At 51.5% G+C, this 27,136-nt stretch overlaps 1 protein-coding gene across 2 annotated transcripts in view; it reads left to right on the top strand.

Moving 5' to 3' along the window:
- The window catches only part of LOC139417967 (rabankyrin-5-like), a 55,283-nt gene that overhangs the window by 23,380 nt on the left and 4,767 nt on the right, over positions 1–27,136 (top strand). For both annotated transcript variants that reach the window (XM_071166997.1, XM_071166996.1), the window contains exons 11-20: positions 13,525–13,622; positions 14,482–14,683; positions 14,819–14,917; positions 19,094–19,247; positions 21,106–21,274; positions 21,483–21,601; positions 22,556–22,712; positions 22,963–23,163; positions 23,293–23,469; positions 26,807–26,954. In XM_071166997.1, coding sequence (XP_071023098.1) covers positions 13,525–13,622; positions 14,482–14,683; positions 14,819–14,917; positions 19,094–19,247; positions 21,106–21,274; positions 21,483–21,601; positions 22,556–22,712; positions 22,963–23,163; positions 23,293–23,469; positions 26,807–26,954 — 1,524 coding nt within the window. The remainder of the gene's footprint in view (positions 1–13,524; positions 13,623–14,481; positions 14,684–14,818; positions 14,918–19,093; positions 19,248–21,105; positions 21,275–21,482; positions 21,602–22,555; positions 22,713–22,962; positions 23,164–23,292; positions 23,470–26,806; positions 26,955–27,136) is intronic.

Below are 27,136 nucleotides of genomic sequence, written 5' to 3'. Positions count from 1 at the left end.
CAGAGAGGGGTGAGTGTGGTGGAGGTACCTGTACCAAACAGGGGGAGACAGACCAGGGCAGACGGTGAACAGAGAGGGGTGAGTGTGGTGGAGGTACCTGTACCAGACAGGGGGAGACAGACCAGGGCAGACGGTGAACAGAGAGGGGTGAGTGTGGTGGAGGTACCTGTACCAAACAGGGGGAGACAGACCAGGGCAGACGGTGAACAGAGAGGGGTGAGTGTGGTGGAGGTACCTGTACCAGACAGGGGGAGACAGACCAGGGCAGACGGTGAACAGAGAGGGGTGAGTGTGGTGGAGGTACCTGTACCAGACAGGGGGAGACAGACCAGGGAGAGAGGGGTGAGTGTGGTGGAGGTACCTGTACCAGACAGGGGGAGACAGACCAGGGAGAGAGGGGTGAGTGTGGTGGAGGTACCTGTACCAGACAGGGGGAGACAGACCAGGGAGAGAGGGGTGAGTGTGGTGGAGGTACCTGTACCAGACAGGTGGAGACAGACCAGGGCAGACGGTGAACAGAGAGGGGTGAGTGTGGTGGAGGTACCTGTACCAGACAGGGGGAGACAGACCAGGGCAGACGGTGAACAGAGAGGGGTGAGTGTGGTGGAGGTACCTGTACCAAACAGGGGGAGACAGACCAGGGCAGACGGTGAACAGAGAGGGGTGAGTGTGGTGGAGGTACCTGTACCAGACAGGGGGAGACAGACCAGGGAGAGAGGGGTGAGTGTGGTGGAAGTACCTGTACCAGACAGGTGGAGACAGACCAGGGAGAGAGGGGTGAGTGTGGTGGAGGTACCTGTACCAGACAGGGGGAGACAGACCAGGGAGAGAGGGGTGAGTGTGGTGGAGGTACCTGTACCAGACAGGTGTAGACAGACCAGGGCAGACGGTGAACAGAGAGGGGTGAGTGTGGTGGAGGTACCTGTACCAGACAGGTGGAGACAGACCAGGGCAGACGGTGAACAGAGAGGGGTGAGTGTGGTGGAGGTACCTGTACCAGACAGGGGTAGACAGACCAGGGAGAGAGGGGTGAGTGTGGTGGAGGTACCTGTACCAGACAGGTGGAGACAGACCAGGGCAGACGGTGAACAGAGAGGGGTGAGTGTGGTGGAGGTACCTGTACCAGACAGGGGGAGACAGACCAGGGCAGACGGTGAACAGAGAGGGGTGAGTGTGGTGGAGGTACCTGTACCAGACAGGGGGAGACAGACCAGGGAGAGAGGGGTGAGTGTGGTGGAAGTACCTGTACCAGACAGGGGGAGACAGACCAGGGAGAGAGGGGTGAGTGTGGTGGAGGTACCTGTACCAGACAGGGGGAGACAGACCAGGGATAGAGGGGTGAGTGTGGTGGAGGTACCTGTACCAGACAGGGGGAGACAGACCAGGGAGAGAGGGGTGAGTGTGGTGGAGGTACCTGTACCAGACAGGGGGAGACAGACCAGGGCAGACGGTGAACAGAGAGGGGTGAGTGTGGTGGAGGTACCTGTACCAGACAGGGGGAGACAGACCAGGGCAGACGGTGAACAGAGAGGGGTGAGTGTGGTGGAGGTACCTGTACCAGACAGGGGGAGACAGACCAGGGAGAGAGGGGTGAGTGTGGTGGAGGTACCTGTACCAGACAGGGGGAGACAGACCAGGGAGAGAGGGGTGAGTGTGGTGGAGGTACCTGTACCAGACAGGGGGAGACAGACCAGGGAGAGAAGGGTGAGTGTGGTGGAGGTACCTGTACCAGACAGGGGGAGACAGACCAGGGAGAGAGGGGTGAGTGTGGTGGAGGTACCTGTACCAGACAGGGGGAGACAGACCAGGGAGAGAGGGGTGAGTGTGGTGGAGGTACCTGTACCAGACAGGGGGAGACAGACCAGGGAGAGAGGGGTGAGTGTGGTGGAGGTACCTGTACCAGACAGGGGGAGACAGACCAGGGAGAGAGGGGTGAGTGTGGTGGAGGTACCTGTACCAGACAGGGGGAGACAGACCAGGGCAGACGGTGAACAGAGAGGGGTGAGTGTGGTGGAGGTACCTGTACCAGACAGGTGGAGACAGACCAGGGCAGACGGTGAACAGAGAGGGGTGAGTGTGGTGGAGGTACCTGTACCAGACAGGGGGAGACAGACCAGGGCAGACGGTGAACAGAGAGGGGTGAGTGTGGTGGAGGTACCTGTACCAGACAGGTGGAGACAGACCAGGGCAGACGGTGAACAGAGAGGGGTGAGTGTGGTGGAGGTACCTGTACCAGACAGGGGGAGACAGACCAGGGCAGACGGTGAACAGAGAGGGGTGAGTGTGGTGGAGGTACCTGTACCAGACAGGGGGAGACAGACCAGGGAGAGAGGGGTGAGTGTGGTGGAAGTACCTGTACCAGACAGGTGGAGACAGACCAGGGAGAGAGGGGTGAGTGTGGTGGAGGTACCTGTACCAGACAGGGGGAGACAGACCAGGGAGAGAGGGGTGAGTGTGGTGGAGGTACCTGTACCAGACAGGTGTAGACAGACCAGGGCAGACGGTGAACAGAGAGGGGTGAGTGTGGTGGAGGTACCTGTACCAGACAGGTGGAGACAGACCAGGGCAGACGGTGAACAGAGAGGGGTGAGTGTGGTGGAGGTACCTGTACCAGACAGGTGGAGACAGACCAGGGCAGACGGTGAACAGAGAGGGGTGAGTGTGGTGGAGGTACCTGTACCAGACAGGGGGAGACAGACCAGGGAGAGAGGGGTGAGTGTGGTGGAGGTACCTGTACCAGACAGGTGGAGACAGACCAGGGCAGACGGTGAACAGAGAGGGGTGAGTGTGGTGGAGGTACCTGTACCAGACAGGGGGAGACAGACCAGGGCAGACGGTGAACAGAGAGGGGTGAGTGTGGTGGCGGTTCCTGTACCAGACAGGGGGAGACAGACCAGGGAGAGAGGGGTGAGTGTGGTGGAAGTACCTGTACCAGACAGGGGGAGACAGACCAGGGAGAGAGGGGTGAGTGTGGTGGAGGTACCTGTACCAGACAGGGGGAGACAGACCAGGGAGAGAGGGGTGAGTGTGGTGGAGGTACCTGTACCAGACAGGGGGAGACAGACCAGGGAGAGAGGGGTGAGTGTGGTGGAAGTACCTGTACCAGACAGGGGGAGACAGACCAGGGAGAGAGGGGTGAGTGTGGTGGAGGTACCTGTACCAGACAGGGGGAGACAGACCAGGGAGAGAGGGGTGAGTGTGGTGGAGGTACCTGTACCAGACAGGGGGAGACAGACCAGGGAGAGAGGGGTGAGTGTGGTGGAGGTACCTGTACCAGACAGGTGGAGACAGACCAGGGCAGACGGTGAACAGAGAGGGGTGAGTGTGGTGGAGGTACCTGTACCAGACAGGGGGAGACAGACCAGGGCAGACGGTGAACAGAGAGGGGTGAGTGTGGTGGAGGTACCTGTACCAGACAGGGGGAGACAGACCAGGGAGAGAGGGGTGAGTGTGGTGGAAGTACCTGTACCAGACAGGGGGAGACAGACCTGGGAGAGAGGGGTGAGTGTGGTGGAGGTACCTGTACCAGACAGGGGGAGACAGACCAGGGAGAGAGGGGTGAGTGTGGTGGAGGTACCTGTACCAGACAGGGGGAGACAGACCAGGGAGAGAGGGGTGAGTGTGGTGGAGGTACCTGTACCAGACAGGTGGAGACAGACCAGGGCAGACGGTGAACAGAGAGGGGTGAGTGTGGTGGAGGTACCTGTACCAGACAGGGGGAGACAGACCAGGGCAGACGGTGAACAGAGAGGGGTGAGTGTGGTGGAGGTACCTGTACCAGACAGGGGGAGACAGACCAGGGAGAGAGGGGTGAGTGTGGTGGAAGTACCTGTACCAGACAGGGGGAGACAGACCAGGGAGAGAGGGGTGAGTGTGGTGGAGGTACCTGTACCAGACAGGGGGAGACAGACCAGGGAGAGAGGGGTGAGTGTGGTGGAGGTACCTGTACCAGACAGGGGGAGACAGACCAGGGAGAGAGGGGTGAGTGTGGTGGAGGTACCTTTACCAGACAGGGGGAGACAGACCAGGGAGAGAGGGGTGAGTGTGGTGGAGGTACCTGTACCAGACAGGTGGAGACAGACCAGGGCAGACGGTGAACAGAGAGGGGTGAGTGTGGTGGAGGTACCTGTACCAGACAGGGGGAGACAGACCAGGGCAGACGGTGAACAGAGAGGGGTGAGTGTGGTGGAGGTACCTGTACCAAACAGGGGGAGACAGACCAGGGCAGACGGTGAACAGAGAGGGGTGAGTGTGGTGGAGGTACCTGTACCAGACAGGGGGAGACAGACCAGGGCAGACGGTGAACAGAGAGGGGTGAGTGTGGTGGAGGTACCTGTACCAAACAGGGGGAGACAGACCAGGGCAGACGGTGAACAGAGAGGGGTGAGTGTGGTGGAGGTACCTGTACCAGACAGGGGGAGACAGACCAGGGCAGACGGTGAACAGAGAGGGGTGAGTGTGGTGGAGGTACCTGTACCAGACAGGGGGAGACAGACCAGGGAGAGAGGGGTGAGTGTGGTGGAGGTACCTGTACCAGACAGGGGGAGACAGACCAGGGAGAGAGGGGTGAGTGTGGTGGAGGTACCTGTACCAGACAGGGGGAGACAGACCAGGGAGAGAGGGGTGAGTGTGGTGGAGGTACCTGTACCAGACAGGTGGAGACAGACCAGGGCAGACGGTGAACAGAGAGGGGTGAGTGTGGTGGAGGTACCTGTACCAGACAGGGGGAGACAGACCAGGGCAGACGGTGAACAGAGAGGGGTGAGTGTGGTGGAGGTACCTGTACCAAACAGGGGGAGACAGACCAGGGCAGACGGTGAACAGAGAGGGGTGAGTGTGGTGGAGGTACCTGTACCAGACAGGGGGAGACAGACCAGGGAGAGAGGGGTGAGTGTGGTGGAAGTACCTGTACCAGACAGGTGGAGACAGACCAGGGAGAGAGGGGTGAGTGTGGTGGAGGTACCTGTACCAGACAGGGGGAGACAGACCAGGGAGAGAGGGGTGAGTGTGGTGGAGGTACCTGTACCAGACAGGTGTAGACAGACCAGGGCAGACGGTGAACAGAGAGGGGTGAGTGTGGTGGAGGTACCTGTACCAGACAGTTGGAGACAGACCAGGGCAGACGGTGAACAGAGAGGGGTGAGTGTGGTGGAGGTACCTGTACCAGACAGGGGGAGACAGACCAGGGAGAGAGGGGTGAGTGTGGTGGAGGTACCTGTACCAGACAGGTGGAGACAGACCAGGGCAGACGGTGAACAGAGAGGGGTGAGTGTGGTGGAGGTACCTGTACCAGACAGGGGGAGACAGACCAGGGCAGACGGTGAACAGAGAGGGGTGAGTGTGGTGGAGGTACCTGTACCAGACAGGGGGAGACAGACCAGGGAGAGAGGGGTGAGTGTGGTGGAAGTACCTGTACCAGACAGGGGGAGACAGACCAGGGAGAGAGGGGTGAGTGTGGTGGAGGTACCTGTACCAGACAGGGGGAGACAGACCAGGGATAGAGGGGTGAGTGTGGTGGAGGTACCTGTACCAGACAGGGGGAGACAGACCAGGGAGAGAGGGGTGAGTGTGGTGGAGGTACCTGTACCAGACAGGGGGAGACAGACCAGGGAGAGAGGGGTGAGTGTGGTGGAGGTACCTGTACCAGACAGGGGGAGACAGACCAGGGCAGACGGTGAACAGAGAGGGGTGAGTGTGGTGGAGGTACCTGTACCAGACAGGGGGAGACAGACCAGGGAGAGAGGGGTGAGTGTGGTGGAGGTACCTGTACCAGACAGGGGGAGACAGACCAGGGAGAGAGGGGTGAGTGTGGTGGAGGTACCTGTACCAGACAGGGGGAGACAGACCAGGGAGAGAGGGGTGAGTGTGGTGGAGGTACCTGTACCAGACAGGTGGAGACAGACCAGGGCAGACGGTGAACAGAGAGGGGTGAGTGTGGTGGAGGTACCTGTACCAGACAGGGGGAGACAGACCAGGGCAGACGGTGAACAGAGAGGGGTGAGTGTGGTGGAGGTACCTGTACCAGACAGGGGGAGACAGACCAGGGAGAGAGGGGTGAGTGTGGTGGAGGTACCTGTACCAGACAGGGGGAGACAGACCAGGGAGAGAGGGGTGAGTGTGGTGGAGGTACCTGTACCAGACAGGGGGAGACAGACCAGGGAGAGAGGGGTGAGTGTGGTGGAGGTACCTGTACCAGACAGGTGGAGACAGACCAGGGCAGACGGTGAACAGAGAGGGGTGAGTGTGGTGGAGGTACCTGTACCAAACAGGGGGAGACAGACCAGGGCAGACGGTGAACAGAGAGGGGTGAGTGTGGTGGAGGTACCTGTACCAGACAGGGGGAGACAGACCAGGGAGAGAGGGGTGAGTGTGTGGAGGTACCTGTACGAGACAGGGGGAGACAGACCAAGGAGAGAGGGGTGAGTGTGGTGGAGGTACCTGTACCAGACAGGGGGAGACAGACCAGGGAGAGAGGGGTGAGTGTGGTGGAGGTACCTGTACCAGACAGGGGGAGACAGACCAGGGAGAGAGGGGTGAGTGTGGTGGAGGTACCTGTACCAGACAGGGGGAGACAGACCAGGGAGAGAGGGGTGAGTGTGGTGGAGGTACCTGTACCAGACAGGGGGAGACAGACCAGGGAGAGAGGGGTGAGTGTGGTGGAGGTACCTGTACCAGACAGGGGGAGACAGACCAGGGAGAGAGGGGTGAGTGTGGTGGAGGTACCTGTACCAGACAGGGGGAGACAGACCAGGGCAGACGGTGAACAGAGAGGGGTGAGTGTGGTGGAGGTACCTGTACCAGACAGGGGGAGACAGACCAGGGAGAGAGGGGTGAGTGTGGTGGAGGTACCTGTACCAGACAGGGGGAGACAGACCAGGGAGAGAGGGGTGAGTGTGGTGGAGGTACCTGTACCAGACAGGGGGAGACAGACCAGGGAGAGAGGGGTGAGTGTGGTGGAGGTACCTGTACCAGACAGGTGGAGACAGACCAGGGCAGACGGTGAACAGAGAGGGGTGAGTGTGGTGGAGGTACCTGTACCAGACAGGGGGAGACAGACCAGGGCAGACGGTGAACAGAGAGGGGTGAGTGTGGTGGAGGTACCTGTACCAAACAGGGGGAGACAGACCAGGGCAGACGGTGAACAGAGAGGGGTGAGTGTGGTGGAGGTACCTGTACCAGACAGGGGGAGACAGACCAGGGAGAGAGGGGTGAGTGTGGTGGAAGTACCTGTACCAGACAGGTGGAGACAGACCAGGGAGAGAGGGGTGAGTGTGGTGGAGGTACCTGTACCAGACAGGGGGAGACAGACCAGGGAGAGAGGGGTGAGTGTGGTGGAGGTACCTGTACCAGACAGGGGGAGACAGACCAGGGAGAGAGGGGTGAGTGTGGTGGAGGTACCTGTACCAGACAGGGGGAGACAGACCAGGGAGAGAGGGGTGAGTGTGGTGGAGGTACCTGTACCAGACAGGTGTAGACAGACCAGGGCAGACGGTGAACAGAGAGGGGTGAGTGTGGTGGAGGTACCTGTACCAGACAGGGGGAGACAGACCAGGGCAGACGGTGAACAGAGAGGGGTGAGTGTGGTGGAGGTACCTGTACCAAACAGGGGGAGACAGACCAGGGCAGACGGTGAACAGAGAGGGGTGAGTGTGGTGGAGGTACCTGTACCAGACAGGTGGAGACAGACCAGGGAGAGAGGGGTGAGTGTGGTGGAAGTACCTGTACCAGACAGGTGGAGACAGACCAGGGAGAGAGGGGTGAGTGTGGTGGAGGTACCTGTACCAGACAGGGGGAGACAGACCAGGGAGAGAGGGGTGAGTGTGGTGGAGGTACCTGTACCAGACAGGTGTAGACAGACCAGGGCAGACGGTGAACAGAGAGGGGTGAGTGTGGTGGAGGTACCTGTACCAGACAGGTGGAGACAGACCAGGGCAGACGGTGAACAGAGAGGGGTGAGTGTGGTGGAGGTACCTGTACCAGACAGGGGGAGACAGACCAGGGAGAGAGGGGTGAGTGTGGTGGAGGTACCTGTACCAGACAGGTGGAGACAGACCAGGGCAGACGGTGAACAGAGAGGGGTGAGTGTGGTGGAGGTACCTGTACCAGACAGGGGGAGACAGACCAGGGCAGACGGTGAACAGAGAGGGGTGAGTGTGGTGGAGGTACCTGTACCAAACAGGGGGAGACAGACCAGGGAGAGAGGGGTGAGTGTGGTGGAGGTACCTGTACCAGACAGGGGGAGACAGACCAGGGAGAGAGGGGTGAGTGTGGTGGAGGTACCTGTACCAGACAGGGGGAGACAGACCAGGGAGAGAGGGGTGAGTGTGGTGGAGGTACCTGTACCAGACAGGTGGAGACAGACCAGGGCAGACGGTGAACAGAGAGGGGTGAGTGTGGTGGAGGTACCTGTACCAAACAGGGGGAGACAGACCAGGGCAGACGGTGAACAGAGAGGGGTGAGTGTGGTGGAGGTACCTGTACCAGACAGGGGGAGACAGACCAGGGAGAGAGGGGTGAGTGTGGTGGAGGTACCTGTACCAGACAGGGGGAGACAGACCAGGGAGAGAGGGGTGAGTGTGGTGGAGGTACCTGTACCAGACAGGTGGAGACAGACCAGGGCAGACGGTGAACAGAGAGGGGTGAGTGTGGTGGAGGTACCTGTACCAGACAGGGGGAGACAGACCAGGGCAGACGGTGAACAGAGAGGGGTGAGTGTGGTGGAGGTACCTGTACCAGACAGGGGGAGACAGACCAGGGAGAGAGGGGTGAGTGTGGTGGAAGTACCTGTACCAGACAGGGGGAGACAGACCAGGGAGAGAGGGGTGAGTGTGGTGGAGGTACCTGTACCAGACAGGGGGAGACAGACCAGGGAGAGAGGGGTGAGTGTGGTGGAGGTACCTGTACCAGACAGGGGGAGACAGACCAGGGAGAGAGGGGTGAGTGTGGTGGAGGTACCTGTACCAGACAGGGGGAGACAGACCAGGGAGAGAGGGGTGAGTGTGGTGGAGGTACCTGTACCAGACAGGTGGAGACAGACCAGGGCAGACGGTGAACAGAGAGGGGTGAGTGTGGTGGAGGTACCTGTACCAAACAGGGGGAGACAGACCAGGGCAGACGGTGAACAGAGAGGGGTGAGTTTGGTGGAGGTACCTGTACCAGACAGGGGGAGACAGACCAGGGAGAGAGGGGTGAGTGTGGTGGAAGTACCTGTACCAGACAGGTGGAGACAGACCAGGGAGAGAGGGGTGAGTGTGGTGGAGGTACCTGTACCAGACAGGGGGAGACAGACCAGGGAGAGAGGGGTGAGTGTGGTGGAGGTACCTGTACCAGACAGGTGTAGACAGACCAGGGCAGACGGTGAACAGAGAGGGGTGAGTGTGGTGGAGGTACCTGTACCAGACAGGGGGAGACAGACCAGGGAGAGAGGGGTGAGTGTGGTGGAGGTACCTGTACCAGACAGGTGGAGACAGACCAGGGCAGACGGTGAACAGAGAGGGGTGAGTGTGGTGGAGGTACCTGTACCAGACAGGGGGAGACAGACCAGGGCAGACGGTGAACAGAGAGGGGTGAGTGTGGTGGAGGTACCTGTACCAGACAGGGGGAGACAGACCAGGGAGAGAGGGGTGAGTGTGGTGGAGGTACCTGTACCAGACAGGGGGAGACAGACCAGGGAGAGAGGGGTGAGTGTGGTGGAGGTACCTGTACCAGACAGGGGGAGACAGACCAGGGCAGACGGTGAACAGAGAGGGGTGAGTGTGGTGGAGGTACCTGTACCAGACAGGGGGAGACAGACCAGACGGGAGAGAGGGGTGAGTGTGGTGGAGGTACCTGTACCAGACAGGGGGAGACAGACCAGGGAGAGAGGGGTGAGTGTGGTGGAGGTACCTGTACCAGACAGGGGGAGACAGACCAGGGAGAGAGGGGTGAGTGTGGTGGAGGTACCTGTACCAGACAGGTGGAGACAGACCAGGGCAGACGGTGAACAGAGAGGGGTGAGTGTGGTGGAGGTACCTGTACCAGACAGGGGGAGACAGACCAGGGCAGACGGTGAACAGAGAGGGGTGAGTGTGGTGGAGGTACCTGTACCAGACAGGGGGAGACAGACCAGGGAGAGAGGGGTGAGTGTGTGGAGGTACCTGTACGAGACAGGGGGAGACAGACCAGGGAGAGAGGGGTGAGTGTGGTGGAGGTACCTGTACCAGACAGGGGGAGACAGACCAGGGAGAGAGGGGTGAGTGTGGTGGAGGTACCTGTACCAGACAGGGGGAGACAGACCAGGGAGAGAGGGGTGAGTGTGGTGGAGGTACCTGTACCAGACAGGGGGAGACAGACCAGGGAGAGAGGGGTGAGTGTGGTGGAGGTACCTGTACCAGACAGGTGGAGACAGACCAGGGCAGACGGTGAACAGAGAGGGGTGAGTGTGGTGGAGGTACCTGTACCACCTGTACCAAACAGGGGGAGACAGACCAGGGCAGACGGTGAACAGAGAGGGGTGAGTGTGGACCAGGGAGAGAGGGGTGAGTGTGGTGGAGGTACCTGTACCAGACAGGGGGAGACAGACCAGGGAGAGAGGGGTGAGTGTGGTGGAGGTACCTGTACCAGACAGGGGGAGACAGACAGGGAGAGAGGGGTGAGTGTGGTGGAGGTACCTGTACCAAACAGGGGGAGACAGACAGGGCAGACGGTGAACAGAGAGGGGTGAGTGTGGTGGAGGTACCTGTACCAGACAGGGGGAGACAGACCAGGGAGAGAGGGGTGAGTGTGGTGGAGGTACCTGTACCAGACAGGGGGAGACAGACCAGGGAGAGAGGGGTGAGTGTGGTGGAGGTACCTGTACCAGACAGGGGGAGACAGACCAGGGAGAGAGGGGTGAGTGTGGTGGAGGTACCTGTACCAGACAGGTGGAGACAGACCAGGGCAGACGGTGAACAGAGAGGGGTGAGTGTGGTGGAGGTACCTGTACCAGACAGGGGGAGACAGACCAGGGCAGACGGTGAACAGAGAGGGGTGAGTGTGGTGGAGGTACCTGTACCAGACAGGGGGAGACAGACCAGGGAGAGAGGGGTGAGTGTGGTGGAGGTACCTGTACCAGACAGGGGGAGACAGACCAGGGAGAGATGGGTGAGTGTGGTGGAGGTACCTGTACCAGACAGGGGGAGACAGACCAGGGAGAGAGGGGTGAGTGTGGTGGAGGTACCTGTACCAGACAGGTGGAGACAGACCAGGGAGAGAGGGGTGAGTGTGGTGGAGGTACCTGTACCAGACAGGGGGAGACAGACCAGGGAGAGAGGGGTGAGTGTGGTGGAGGTACCTGTACCAGACAGGGGGAGACAGACCAGGGAGAGAGGGGTGAGTGTGGTGGAGGTACCTGTACCAGACAGGTGGAGACAGACCAGGGCAGACGGTGAACAGAGAGGGGTGAGTGTGGTGGAGGTACCTGTACCAGACAGGGGGAGACAGACCAGGGCAGACGGTGAACAGAGAGGGGTGAGTGTGGTGGAGGTACCTGTACCAAACAGGGGGAGACAGACCAGGGCAGACGGTGAACAGAGAGGGGTGAGTGTGGTGGAGGTACCTGTACCAGACAGGGGGAGACAGACAGGGCAGACGGTGAACAGAGAGGGGTGAGTGTGTGGAGGTACCTGTACGAGACAGGGGGAGACAGACCAGACGGGAGAGAGGGGTGAGTGTGGTGGAGGTACCTGTACCAGACAGGGGGAGACAGACCAGGGAGAGAGGGGTGAGTGTGGTGGAGGTACCTGTACCAGACAGGGGGAGACAGACCAGGGAGAGAGGGGTGAGTGTGGTGGAGGTACCTGTACCAGACAGGGGGAGACAGACCAGGGAGAGAGGGGTGAGTGTGGTGGAGGTACCTGTACCAGACAGGGGGAGACAGACCAGGGAGAGAGGGGTGAGTGTGGTGGAGGTACCTGTACCAGACAGGGGGAGACAGACCAGGGCAGACGGTGAACAGAGAGGGGTGAGTGTGGTGGAGGTACCTGTACCAGACCAGGGGGAGACAGACCAGGGCAGACGGTGAACAGATCGCCAGATGGATACCAAGCAGCAGTGCAGCAGGCAGTGGGAGTAGGTGTCACACCCACTTGGGAGAAGCTGGAGTCAGATTTCTTGTAGAAAATGCCAGTGTTGTGGAAATAATCATAATTTGTTGGTAACATATGTAAGATGTTTTATATTCATCAAATGTGTGTAAATTTCTTCTCATCAATAATGTTATTTTTGTACAATACTGTGGCAGGGTTTGCAGTATCTGTTCTATGTCAAGACTAAGTTGCATGGGCCGCAGAGAGGGGAGAGGTCAAGGGGTCATCATGTGTAAACATATCTTTTGACCTATAGCCCCACTCCTCTCCGTGAGTTTGTCCAGGATTGGTTGTATTTAGAGTTGGTTGTATCTAAATGACAATTTGATATATGCCTGTTGATATGGAGGGTTGGTTTACGGTTCTGGGGTTTGAGAAAGGAGACAAAGCTGAACAATGAATTATGCCGATGCTGTCTTATCCTGTGTGTATCTTTGCTATAAAGGACCTCATTTGAAATGTGGAAGGGGCTCTCAGAGAATTCATGGTTAGACACTGAATTGCCTGAGAGTCACAGGATTGTGATAGAGCTCATATAATTAAAGATGGACTTTGATAACTAACTCTGACTTGTGTGTGGTTTGCTCCCATGATTTGGTAAATAGAGGAAATTTCCACGACACCAGTGAATAGTCTTTGAACAGCGTGAGGGGCTTCAGAGGACGCTTCAAAGACTCCTGACACTTGTTGGGCCCAACGGCCTTTTACTTCACACCTTTAGTGCTGATTGAATTTGTATCTGGCTCAGTTCCAGGTTGGAATAGTGTCCTTGGGTCTCTGCTGTTTGTTGGCTAGAGTACCCTCCCGTACAGCTTGGAAAAATAATCTCAGTAATTGCTCAGATCAAAACTTCAAACCTACAACCTAATTTTGACCAAAATTAACCCGGAGAGAAAGGCCCATGCTGTGGAGGGTAACATCGTGAAAAATCTAAGTTTGATCTATCTTTTTGTAAACATGTTGAAAGATGTGAGTTCACATTAAGCTGTGTCTCTCTCTGAGGGGTGCGTTATATATGTTGACCTGAGAATACAATACAGAAATGTCTAATTGAAGGGAACACACTAAATGTCTACATGTTTATGAAGGATTTGTAAATTGAATGAATGATAATGGAACGGGCTCTTGAGTGGTACAGCGGTCTAAGGTACTGCATCTCAGTGCAAGAGGTGTCACTACAGTCCCTGGTTGGATTCCAGGCTGTATCACATCCGGCCGTGATTGAGAGTCCCATCGGGCGGCGCAACAATTGGCCCAGCGTCGTCCAGGTTTGGCTGGTGTAGGCAGTCATTGTAAATAGGAATTTGTTCTTAACTGACTTGCCTAGTTAAATAAAGGTTAAATAAAAAATTGATACAAATGAGAGATCAGTGCACTACAATATTTACTATCTTCTTCCTTTTCTCCATCCATCCCTCAGAGAACTGTCTACTGCAGAGGGCAGCAGGTGCAGGCAATGAGGCTGCCGCCCTCTTCCTGGCCACACATGGGGCAAAGGTCAACCATGCCAACAAATGGGTATGTTACGTTGTCCTGCAATATCACGTGATGCAGCACAGCTCTGCTAGTTGATCACAAATGACTACTTCATAAAGTCTACTGCTTGAAACTGTGCTGCATCACAAACTACTGCTTGAAACTGTGCTGCATCACAAACTACTGCTTCATACTGTACTGCATCACAAACTACTGCTTCATACTGTACTGCATCACAAACTACTGCTTCAAACTGTGCTGCATCACAAACTACTGCTTCAAACTGTACTGCATCACAAACTACTGCTTCATACTGTACTGCATCACAAACTACTGCTTCATACTGTGCTGCATCACAAACTACTGCTTCAAACTGTACTGCATCACAAACTACTGCTTCATACTGTACTGCATCACAAACTACTGCTTCATACTGTACTGCATCACAAACTACTGCTTCATACTGTGCTGCATCACAAACTACTGCTTCAAACTGTACTGCATCACAAACTACTGCTTCAAACTGTGCTGCATCACAAACTACTGCTTCAAACTGTACTGCATCACAAACTACTGCTTCATACTGTACTGCATCACAAACTACTGCTTCATACTGTACTGCATCACAAACTACTGCTTCATACTGTACTGCATCACAAACTACTGCTTCAAACTCCTCTCCTCTATCCTCTTCTAACCTCCTCTATCCCCCTCTATCATCCTATATCCCCCTCTAACCTCCTCTAACCCCCTCTATCCTCCTCTAACCTTCTCTATCCCCCTCTATCATCCTATATCCCCGTCTATCCACCTCTATCCTCCTCTAACCCCCTCTATCCTCCTCTGTTTGTCTCTCTGTATTGATGTCTCTCCTCTGTATATCTCTTTCTACCCCCCCCAGGGTGAAACCCCTCTCCACACGGCGTGTCGCTGTGGTCTGGCGGACCTGACGGCAGAGCTGCTCCAACAGGGGGCTAACCCTAACCTGCAGACCCAGAAGGCCCTCCCCGATGAGGCCCAGGGGGTGTCCCTACAGAGCCCCCTCCACATGGCCATTGTACACAACCACCCTGACGTGGTGTCAGTCATCCTGGAGCAGAAAGGTGGGTTAGTTAGTGGACAGTGGGCAGCATCTCCATGTAAATAAGACCAGAGGATGGATGGATGAATAAACATGATTTATCCACGGTTGGATTTGTTACCTGCATTCTGACAATGTAATTTCCTGGTGTTTCCAGCCAATGCTCTTCATGCCACCAACAACCTGCAGATCATCCCAGATTTCAGCCTCCTAGACTCCATGGACCAGACGGCGTTGGGCCTAGCCCTCTGGACAGGTAGGCTTCATTAACAGCAGCACTACCCTCGTATCAGATAGGCAGCTACTGGGTACGTCAGTGTGGAAGATCTGGCTGGTGCTCTCGTATCAGATAGGTAGCTACTGGGTACGTCAGTGTGGAGGATCTGGCTGGTGCTCTCGTATCAGATAGGTAGCTACTGGGTACGTCAGTGTGGAGGATCTGGCTGGTGCTCTCGTATCAGATAGGTAGCTACTGGGTACGTCAGTGTGGAAGATCTGGCTGGTGCTCTCGTATCAGATAGGTAGCTACTGGGTACGTCAGTGTGGAAGATCTGGCTGGTGCTCTCGTATCAGATAGGTAGCTACTGGGTACGTCAGTGTGGAGGATCTGGCTGGTGCTCTCGTATCAGATAGGTAGCTACTGGGTACGTCAGTGTGGAGGATCTGGCTGGTGCTCTCTCAGATAGGTAGCTACTGGGTACGTCAGTGTGGAGGATCTGGCTGGTGCTCTCGTATCAGATAGGTAGCTACTGGGTACGTCAGTGTGGAGGATCTGGCTGGTGCGTATCAGATAGGTAGCTACTGGGTACGTCAGTGTGGAAGATCTGGCTGGTGCTCTCGTATCAGATAGGTAGCTACTGGGTACGTCAGTGTGGAAGATCTGGCTGGTGCTCTCGTATCAGATAGGTAGCTACTGGGTACGTCAGTGTGGAGGATCTGGCTGATGCTCTGACACTTGGCATGCTTTAAAACATGCCTTGTAGTGAAGGGCACACACACCTCCTCTTCCTTTTCCTCCAGTCTGGCATGGCCATGGATATCAACAATGCATTTTTAAGAATAAAAATAAATTTAAAAAAAGTTACAAATAATGAAAGCGCTGCAGTAAAATAACAATAGCGAGGCTATGTACAGGGGGCACTGGTTAGTTGAGGTAATTGAGGTAATATGTAGGTAGTGTAGAGGTCGACCGATTTTAATTCGGGCCGATTTCAAGTTTTCATAAGAGTCGGTAATTGGCATTTTTGGACGCATATCATGGCCGATTACATTGTACTCCACGAGGAGACTGCGTGGCAGGCTGACCTGTTACGCGAGTGCAGCACGGAGCCAAGGTAAGTTGCTAGCTAGCATTAAACTTATCTTTATAAAAAAATAATCAATTTTAACATAATCACTAGTTAAACTACACATGGTTGTTGATATTACTAGTTTATCTAGCTTGTCCTGCGTTGCAAATATTCAATGTTCATTTATCATCGAATCACAGCCTACTTCGCCAAACGGGGGATTATTTAACAAAAGCGCATTCGCAAAAAAAGCACAATTGTTGCACGAATGTACCTAACCAAACATCAATGCCTTTCTCTCTTTAAATCAATAGTATATTTTTTTAAACCTGCATATTTAATTAAAATAAATCCATGTTAGCAGGCAACTAGGGAAATTGTCACTTCTCTTGCGTTCATTGAATGCAGAGTCAGGGTATATGCAGGGTATGGGCCGCCTGGCTCGTTGCGAACTAATTTTTCAGAATTTTACGTAATTATGACAACATTGAATGTGGTGCAATAATAAAAAACACACAGTTTTTATTACCGTTATTTAACTAGGCAAGCCAGTTAAGAACAAATTCTTATTTTCAATGACGGCCTAGTGGGTTAACTGCCTGTTCAGGGGCAGAAGGACAGACCTTGTCAGCTCGGGGATTTGAACTTGCAACCTTCTGGTTACTAGTCCAACGCTCTAACCACTAGGCTACCCTGCCGCCCCACACACACACAGTTGAAGTCAGACGTTTACATACACCTTAGCCAAATACAGTTTTTCACAATTCCTGACATTTAATCCTAGTAAAAATTGCCTTGGGTCAGTTAGGATCACCACTTTTATTTTAAGAATGTGAAATGTCAGAATAATAAGAATTATTTCAGCTTTTATTTCTTTCATCACATTTCCAGTGGGTCAGAAGTTTACATACACTCAATTAGTATTTGGTAGCATTGCCTTTAAATGGTTTAACTTGGGTCAAACGTTTCAGGTAGCCTTCCACAAGCTTCCCACAATAAGTTGGGTAAATTATGGCCCATTCCTCCTGACAGAGCTGGTGTAACTGAGTCAGGTTTGTAGGCATGTTGCTTCAATATATTCACAATTTTCCTTCCTCATGATGCCATCTATTTTGTGAAGTGCACCAGTCCCTCCTGCAGCAAAGCATCCCCACAACATGATGCTGCCACCCCTGTGTTTCACAGTTGGGATGGTGTTCTTCGACTTGCAGGCCTCCCCCTTTTTACTCCAAACATAATGATGTTCATTATGGTCAAACAGTTCTATTTTTGTTTCATCAGACCAGAGGACATTTCTCCAAAAAGTACAATCTTTGTCCCCATGTGCAGTTGCAAACCATAGTCTGCCTTTTTTTATGGCGGTTTTGGAGCAGTGGCTTTTTCCAAGTTGAGCGGCCTTTTAGTTTGTTGATATAGTGCTCGTTTTACTGTGGCTATAGATACTTTTGTACCTGTTTCCTCCAGCATCTTCACAAGGTCATTTGCTGTTGTTCTGGGATTGATTTGCACTTTACCAACCAAAGTACTCTAGGAGACAGAACGTGTCTCCTCCCTGAGTGGTATGACGGCTGTGTGGTCCCATTGTGTTTATACTTGCGTACTATTGTTTGTACAGATGAACGTGGTACATTCAGGCATTTGGAAATTGCTCACAAAGATGAACCAGACTTGTGGATGTCTACAGTTTCTCTTTCTGAGGTCTTGGGTCTTGAGGTCTTGGCTGATTTCTTTTGATTTTCCCATGATGTCAAGCACGGAGTTTGAAGGTAGGCCTTGAAATACATCCACAGGCACACCTCCAATTGACTCAAATGATGTCAATTAGCCTATCAGAAGCTTCTAAAGCCATGACATAATTTTCTGGAATTTTCCAAGCTGTTTAAAGGCACAGTCAACTTAGTGTATGTAAACTTCTGACCCACTGGAATTGTGATACAGTGACTATAAGTGAAATAATCTGTCTGTAAACAATTGTTGGAAAAATTACTTGGTGTCATGCACACAGTAGTTGTCCTAACTGACTTGCCAAAACTATAGTTTGTTAACTAGACGTTTGTGGAGTGGTTGAAAAACGAGTTTTAATGATTCCAACCTAAGTGTATGTAAACTTCCGACTTCAACTGTATGTATAAAAATCGTCCGATTTAAATGGCATCGGCTTTTTTTGGTCCTCCAATAATCGGTATCGGTATTGAAAAATCATAATCGGTCGACATCTAGTAGGTAGAGTTATTAAAGCGAGTATGCATAGTATATAAAAAAAAGAGTAGCAACAGTGTAAAAGGGGGTGGGGGGGGGGTGTCAATGCAAATAGTCTGGGTGGTCATTTGATTAGCTGTTCAGGAGTCTTATGGCTTGGGTGTGGAAGCTGTTTAGAAGCCTCTTGGACCTAGACTTGGAGCTCCGGTACCGCTTGCCGTGTGGAAGCATAGAGAACAGTCTATGACTAGGGTGGCTGGAGTCTTTGACATTTTTTTTAGGGCCATCCTCTGACACCGCCTGGTGTATAGGTCCTGGATGGCAGGAAGCTTGGCCCCAGTGATGTACTGGGCCGTACGCACTACCCTCTGTAGTGCCTTGTGGTCAGAGGCTGAGCAATTGCCATATCAGGTTGTGATGTAAGCAGTCAGAATGCTCTCGATGGTGCAGCTGTAGAACCTTTTGAGGATCTGTGGACCCATGCCAAATCTTTTCAGTCTCCTGAGGGGGAAAAGGTTTTGTCGTGCCCTCTTCACAACTGTCTTCGTGTGCTTGGACCAGGTTAGTTTGTTGGGGATGTGGACACCAAGGAACTTGAAGCCCCGTTGATGAGAGATACCTCCTCTGTTTGGCTGGCTATGTGCAGCCAAAGGTTATCTAGTCATGATAGTCCAACTCAGAGCCATGTATTTAGTATGAATATAAATATATGGCTCTGGTCCAACCTAAAACAGTCCATAGATGTAGTCCATACCGAATTCTAGCAGAAGCTCCCCTTCCAAGCTTTGCCTCCAAACCTGCTCCTCTTGGATATATCCAGATACACAACAACAGTAGATACGTAGCATCTGGATGTTAAATAGGATTTTAAAAGTGTAGTTTGGTCTCACTGAATCCACAGCATTTACAAGTCTGCCTGTTTGTGTCTCTCGTCTGTCCCTCAGGTATGCACACCATAGCAGCCCAGCTCCTGGGTTCTGGGGCATCCATCAACAACACCATGTCCAACGGTCAGACCTTGCTCCACATGGCCATCCACAGACAGGACAGCAAGAGTGCTCTGTTCCTCCTGGAACACCAGGCTGACATCAACGTCAGGTAAATAAGTCACAGATCAGGAGCTTCATAAACCAGCAGATGCATTTCTCAATGATTTATTTTCCCTAGAGGGGGGGGGTATGACATATCAAATGACATAAACAACAGTGTAGTCTCTGAATTATACAATAATACGAAGATATAGAGTAGCAGGGATTTTTCTGCCATTGTAATCCTTGGGCGGGCCACCAAAGTGTGTTTTTTTCGGGTTGTTAAGTCAACTTTTTTCGGACATAATTTTTCGGAATGGAAAAAAACGCTTTCAGTGTGAACTTAAATGACTAAAACGAGATATGAAGTATGTAGAAAAGATAATGGACCTATATATATATTTTTTTTTATAATATAATCTTTGACAACTAACAATCAGCAAAATAAAAGCTAGACCATCGGGAGAATAGAAAAATTCAAAAACAATTAAATTAGCAGTATGTTTGAGCAAAAGAACCCAGCGTTAGCCATGGCAAAATGCATAGAACAGCCTTTAAAACTGCAACATGTACTCTCAGCTGCATTGCAAAAATGTGTAGATTATTTATTTATTTATTTATTTGTGTTAACCAACCTCCAGACGAGCTTCAATGCCATACAACTCTCCATTTGTGGCCTCCAACTGCTCTTAAATACAAGTAAAACTAAATGCATGCTCTTCAACCGATCGCTGCCCGGCACCTGCCCGCTCGTCCAGCATCACTACTCTGGACGGTTCTGACTTAGTATGAATATGTGGACGACTACAAATACCTAGGTGTCTGGTTAGACTGTAAACTCTCCTTCCAGACTCACATTAAACATCTCCAATCTAAAAAATAAATCTAGAATCGGCTTCCTATTTCGCAACAAAGCCTCCTTCAGTCATGCTGCCAAACATACCCTCGTAAAACTGACTATCCTACCGATCCTCGACTTCGGCTATGTCATTTACAAAATAGCCTCCAACACTCTACTCAGCAAATTGGATGCAGTATATCACAGTGCCATCAGTTTTGTCACCAAAGCCCCATATACTACCCACCACTGCGACCTGTATGATCTCGTTGGCTGGCCCTCGCTTCATATTCATCGCTAAACCCACTGGCTCCAGATCATCTATAAGTCTTTCCTAGGTAAAGCCCCGCCTTATCTCAGCTCACTGGTCCCCATAGCAACACCCACCCGTAGCAAGCGCTCCAGCAGGTATATTTCACTGGTCATCCCCAAAGCCAACACTAACTTTGGCCACCTTTTCTTAGCCCACCTGTACATAGCCCACCTGTACATAGCCCACCTGTACATAGCCCACCTGTACATAGCCCACCTGTACATAGCCCACCTGTACATAGCCCATCCAGCTAACTCATCCCCATACTGTTATTTATTTTTTGCTCCTTTGCATCCCAGTATCTCTACTTGCACATTCATCTTCTGCTCATCTATCACTCCAGTGTTTAATTGCTAAATTGTAATTATTTCGCCACAACAGCCTATTTATTGCTTCCTTCCCTAATCGTACCTCATTTGCACACACTGTATATAGACTTTATTGTGTTATTGACTGTATGTTTGTTTATTCGATGTGTAACTCTGTTGTTGTTTGTGTCGCACTGCTTTGCTTCATCTTGGCCAGGTCGCAGTTGTAAATGAGAACTTTTTCTAATTTATAAAAAAAAATATTTATGTAGTCACACTGACGGGCCACCCGGGATCATTGTCACGTCCACCACTTAAGCCTATTTTTGGTCCAGAAAAAACCTTGCGGAAGCACAAGTCATATGCGATATGACCTGATATGCCCTGTAGTGTTACACATTGGATAAATATCCCTGTGAGTATAAGTAAGCAGGAGGTGTATAAAACCGCCATGTCTCGCTCCCTGCAGGACCCAGGAGGGAGAGACGGCGCTGCAGCTGGCCATCAGTAATCGGCTTCCCCTGGTGGTGGACGCCATCTGCACGCGGGGGGCAGACATGTCCGTGGTGGACAAGAGGGGGCACCCCCCTCTGTGGCTGGCCCTGGAGAATGGCCTAGAGGACATCGCCTCCACACTGGTGAGACCTGAGGGGGTCTGAAGGGGCGATAGAGGAAGGGTGGTGGAGGTTGTGGTAATGGGAGCCCAACAGACGAATGTAAATAAGTGAGCGTGGAATACTACGATCGCTGTATGTGAGAGCCTTCGACTCAGCTAGTCAGGAGTCGGGTCGGGTTTGACTGGGATCTGATGTTGAATATGTTGTCTGCGTGTCCCTGCGACTGTAGGTCCGACACGGTTGTGACGCCACCAGCTGGAGCTCTGGTCCCTCAGGCTGTCAGCAGACCCTCCTCCACAGGGCTGTGGATGAGAACAACGAGGTCACCGCCTGTTTCCTCATCCGCAGGTCCGTCTGATCACACTCAACCCTCCTTTATCAATGGCGCCGATGTGCCTCACTTTCTAACGCACTCATCCCTTAATCATGGACTCACTGCAAATTCTTGTTTGGCTGTTTAGCAGAGCTTGGGTCTGGTTGATAGTCAAGCTCAGGCTTGTTTTGCTGCTAATTCAAAACTGTTTCTTTACTTTCACTTTCATCTATAGAGTTTGGTCAACTTTTCCACTTCTTTATTTATGGTAAGAGTGATAATTCTCCAGATTACAGTTTAATCTAGTTCAGGAATCTATTTTGGTTTAATCTAGTTCAGGAATCCATCTTGGTTTAATCTAGTTCAGGAATCCATCTTGGTTTAATCTAGTTCAGGAATCCATCTTGGTTTAATCTAGTTCAGGAATCCATCTTGGTTTAATTTAGTTCAGAAATCCATCTTGGTTTAATTTAGTTCAGGAATCCATCTTGGTTTAATTTAGTTCAGAAATCCATCTTGGTTTAATTTGGTTCAGGAATCCATCTTGGTTTAATTTAGTTCAGGAATCCATCTTGGTTTAATCTAGTTCAGGAATCCATCTTGTTTCGGAAAGACTCTGCAAGAGGAAGGTGGTCCCGTGTGGCTCAGTTAGTAAAGCATGGCTCTTGCAACGCCAGGGTTGTGAGTTTGTTTCCCACTGTACCAAAAAAACACGGGGGAGGTATGTAAATGTAAGCACTCTGGATAAGAGCGTCTGCTAAATGACTCAAATATAAATGGAAGTAGTTTCATGGTTAATCAGTGTGACCCGTGCCTGATGACTGCAAACCAGGTGTGTCAAACTCATATATATAAAATAGTGATCTACAGTGTTTTCAGTAATGATTTAGGTTCTAGTCAAGTCATATGTTATATCATAGTTCCTCCGCTGTAACCTCCTGGCATAGTGCTGATATGTGGGTCTAGTCTAACCTTGTGTGTCTCTATAGTGGTTGTGATGTGAACAGCCCGCGGCGGCCAGGCCCTAACGGGGAGGGGGGTGAGGAGGCCAGGGACGGACAGTCACCGCTCCACCTGGCAGGCAGCTGGGGGCTGGAGGAGGTGGTACAGTGCCTTCTGGAGTTTGGAGCCAACGTCAACACACAGGTACGTCTCGCTCGCTTACTTAGGACTTTTACTCCTGGACATTACTCCTCCTGGGCCAACAGCTTTTCAACATATCCAATCTCACTGACTGTCACTACTCTAAGCACAGGTATCTCACACGGTCAACCCTGTGATAGATTCCTCCACTTAGAGTTGCGATTTAAAAGAATGATTCATTGTTGAGTAAGGAGCATCTCGTGTCTCCTATCCGAGCCCGTTCATTGTGGCTAATATGAGCTGTGTAACCCAGGACGCAGAGGGCCGAGCTTCAATCCACGTTGCCATTAGCAGCCAGCACAGCGTCATCATCCAGCTGCTCATCTCCCACCCGGACATCCGTCTGAACGTACGTGACCGCCAGGGGATGACACCCTTCGCCTGCGCCATGACCCACAAGAACAACAAGGCTGCAGAGGCCATCCTCAAGAGAGAGCCTGGGGCTGCCGAACAGGTGAGAGCGACACACACACACACACACAGCTTCCTCTTTTGGCCCATTTACTACAGTGTACTCCAACTGACACTGTTTATATAAACCAAATCTCCTCCCCAATCCTTCGCTCTCTTTTTCCCCTCTCAGGTGGACAACAAAGGGCGTAACTTCCTGCATGTGGCGGTGCAGAACTCTGACATCGAGAGTGTTCTGTTCCTGATCAGTGTCCAGGCCAACGTGAACTCCCGTGTGCAGGACGCTGCCAAGCAGACCCCTCTACATCTAGCTGTTCATGCTGCCTCCGAAATGATCGTCCGTAACCTGGTAATGACACCCTGCTTCCTCGTCTGGAGCTGAATGGGTTTTTCACCCGTGACTGGGACCTCACGATATGATCGCACCGGCCCCCGCGTATCGCGATACTATCGCACCGGCCCCCGCGTATCGCGATACTATCGCACCGGCCCCCGCGTATTGCGATACTATCGCACCGGCCCCCACGTATCGCGATACTATCGCACCGGCCCCCGCGTGGTGATCCAGACCACCACAAGGGGGAGTTAGAGCACTTATTATGCTTTCGGGTCCTACTGTGTCTGGGCGACATAAACCTAAATAGAAACTGATAATTGTGCACGACTTCAGTATTGCTTACTAAAACTGTTGTTACACTTAAGGTTTTTATTATTTTATTTTGTTAGGATTATTTTGCTCTTACTGTAGTACTGTAGACCACTCCCGACCGGTCACGTTGTACAGTGCCTGAGTGGCGCAACGGTCTAAGACACTGCACAGCAGTACAAGCTGTGTTGCTACAGATGCTGGTTCAATACCCGTGCCGGCCACACATGAGATGACTATAGGTTTTTGGTTTCTCTCCCTCTAAAAACAGAAATAAATCATTCTAAATAACAAACTGGATTTATTTACAAATTAGTAACAATGTCTCACCCCATGTGGCCTTTTTCTCACTCATTTTACATTATTTGAAAACAAAATAATCTCTGAAATATTGTTATTTTTTAAACAAAGCGATAATTATTAATTTAGAATTGTATAAAAGCCCCTTGGATATTCTCACAGATGTATTAGTAGGACAATATATATTGGTTATGGCTCCCGAGTGGTGCACAATGGGATTGCCTTACAGTTGTCCAGCTGTATCCTCTGAAAGCGCACGAGGTTCAAGGCACGAGTGCAGGGGGCACTGGATGGGCCGCAGAGCAACGCACAGAAGACTGACCTAGCCCATGGGGAAGGGAGGAGGAGGGGAGGGGAGTGGACCCCCACCCCGCCACACTGGGTAGCACAGAGCAACACTTTAAGGGGCATTGCACTAATAATGGCGCTGACTAGGGAAACGCTCCCGCTGTTCTTAGTGCCGGTCTGGACATTCAAATTAAAACAATTTAACTAATAATGCTTATATGCTTATATTAATAAAATAATGATAAAAATACTCTTTCAAAATGCCAATCTTTATTTAGTTATGGATCCATAATGAATTACTATGGGAATAAATATCACTGAATTACAGAAATATTGGAACAAAGCTGTCTAATGAAAGTAACAAATTGTTGCTTAATGGAAAATACTCTTTCAAACACACACGGTCACGTTGTACAGCGCCATTATGGCTATTAGCAGGTAGCTGGACAATAGACTTGCCTAGAAGGAGAGTAGGGGGAAAATTCTATTGTCAAATGTATTTTTTTGTTAAGTTGGCTGTATCACAACCGGCTGTGATTGGTTGCTATTTCAGTTTAATCCACCAGAAGAAGAAAAACAAATAATACAACAAAGTATTGTGTATCACTTCCGGCTGTGATTGGGAGTCCCACAGGGGCGGCACACAACTGACCCAGTGTATCTCTCCCTTTAAAAACACAAATAAATGTTTTGGCCTTTATTCAGATTACAATCGCTCACTTTCATATTTTTTTTTAAACGAAATGGCCTCCAAAATATCATTTATATATTAAAAATATTGTTATATATAATCAAAATAATTATATGTTAAGTTGATGGCACAGTTATATAGACCGACGCCTACATAAGGCTGAGTGAGTCACTCATTCATGGCTTTGGATCAAAATAAATAAGTACCAACATTCTTTCTGATAGTCTTTAATAAAGAAATGTTTTGATTATCCTGACCTGGACAACATGTACAGTATTATCATAGCCCATGATGGGCTGGTAGCAGGACAATATACCTTTAACAACACCTCTCTGTATTTTGATACTTTGTGGATGGGGCCTCCCCAGTGGTGCAGCTGTCGAAGTCACCGCAATGCAAAATGCGTTGCTACAGATACCCGTGCCGTCCGCCACCGGGAGACCCGTGAGGCGGCTTTTGGTTTTAATTTAGAATCCTCTAATCCTCTATATGTAATTATTGACAGAGTCATGTCATATTTTTTTCTATATACTGTAGGCGACATGAGTCTCACTAGTGTTGAGTAATGTGCTGTTAAAAGTGGTGTAGGTCTTATTTATTTAAATAGCATATTGAATTTAGAAGCAATTGGATTTGAAGCAATAGCCTCAAACTATTTTAGCACAGTTTCGCGCTGGTTTGAGACAAGCATAGGGACTTATTTTCACTGAATCTCCTTTTGAATATTGGTTAGACTACAATTAGGGTGTAGAAATGTTATGCTATTAGTGTAACCTTTATTTAACTAGGCAAGGTAAGTTAAGAACAAATTCTTATTTACAAGGACAGCCTACTCCTTCCTCCCCACCGGGGAATTGAACCCCGGTCTTCCATGTGCCCGCATAACACGGGGATTCTTTAGCTAAATAGCCAAGTACTGTAGCCTACTCCCTACCGTCACGTCGTACAGCGCCACCCAGAGGGTTTTACATTTTTTCATGGAATAAAAACACTATAATATTAATCAAATGAATTAAGCAAAATTTCTTAAAAGCAGTCCCATACACTATGTTCTTACAAAAAAAGGTTTTAAATTCTCTAGTTCAACCACTATTGAAGGCTATCAAATGCTTCTCAAAGATACCCTCTGGTGGTCAAACTAGCGCTAACTAGCATTAATGGTACCAGTGGTTGGCATATAATTCGGCAGCACCATGCAAGCTGTTCCGCAGTACGCTGCAACTTTTAAAGGACGAACCACTGTAGCTGTTCTTCTGTCAGGATAGCTGACAGCTCTATTTGAACAAGCATAACGGTAGACTTCTGGTGCTCTCACGTGGCGCTCCCATGAGTGACAGAAATAATTATCACACAGCGGGAATCGTGGGCGAAATAGCTGGCGATGGCGTGAAAGGGCTGTTTTGATAAAAAATAATAATAAGCTGTAGGTGTAACGAGGGCTTGACCACTCGCTGGTCAATCAACGTGCTCCATGGCTTGGCTTAGTATGGCGTGTGGTGGTCTCAAGTTGTGTGTTTTTTGACAGTCGTTACGTTGTCATTAACTCCAATGTCTTAGAGCCACACGTCTGTCTGGGACTTTCATCTTAATTGCAGCCGCGGTGTGCAGATGGTCAGATGGTGAAGCGTTTAACATGACCGGAACCGCGTTAACATCCTCTTATGAGATACGCAACTATAAAAGAGACAACCTGGAACGCAACGTGAGTGAGTGAGTGCGTGTGTGTGAGACTGGTGTCTGACTCTAGTATGTCCACTGCAGCTGCTGGCCGGGGCCAAAGTGAATGAGCTGACCAAACACAGACAGACCGCTCTACACCTGGCAGCCCAGCAGGACCTGGCCACTATCTGCTCTGTGCTGCTGGAAAACGGAGTGGACTTCACCGCTGTGGACGAGAATGGCAACAACGGTACAGGCCCCCAGGTTTCCCAAAATCTTCTTATGGCTAAGTTCATCGTTAGAACCTTTTTGAAGGAACATCGTTACATCTCAGAGCCGTTTCCCCAAAACCATCGTTATTAACGTTGCACTTGAAACGGCTTGTTATTTAACGACTGACCAATCGTAGAACAGAAAAGTGCGTCGTTAGGT

This window comes from Oncorhynchus clarkii, chromosome 10 (assembly GCF_045791955.1).
Source record: "Oncorhynchus clarkii lewisi isolate Uvic-CL-2024 chromosome 10, UVic_Ocla_1.0, whole genome shotgun sequence".
In the NCBI taxonomy this organism is placed as follows: Eukaryota; Metazoa; Chordata; class Actinopteri; order Salmoniformes; family Salmonidae; genus Oncorhynchus; species Oncorhynchus clarkii.
The sequence above is the reverse complement of the archived record's forward strand: the minus strand, read 5'-3'. Positions and strand labels throughout refer to the sequence as shown.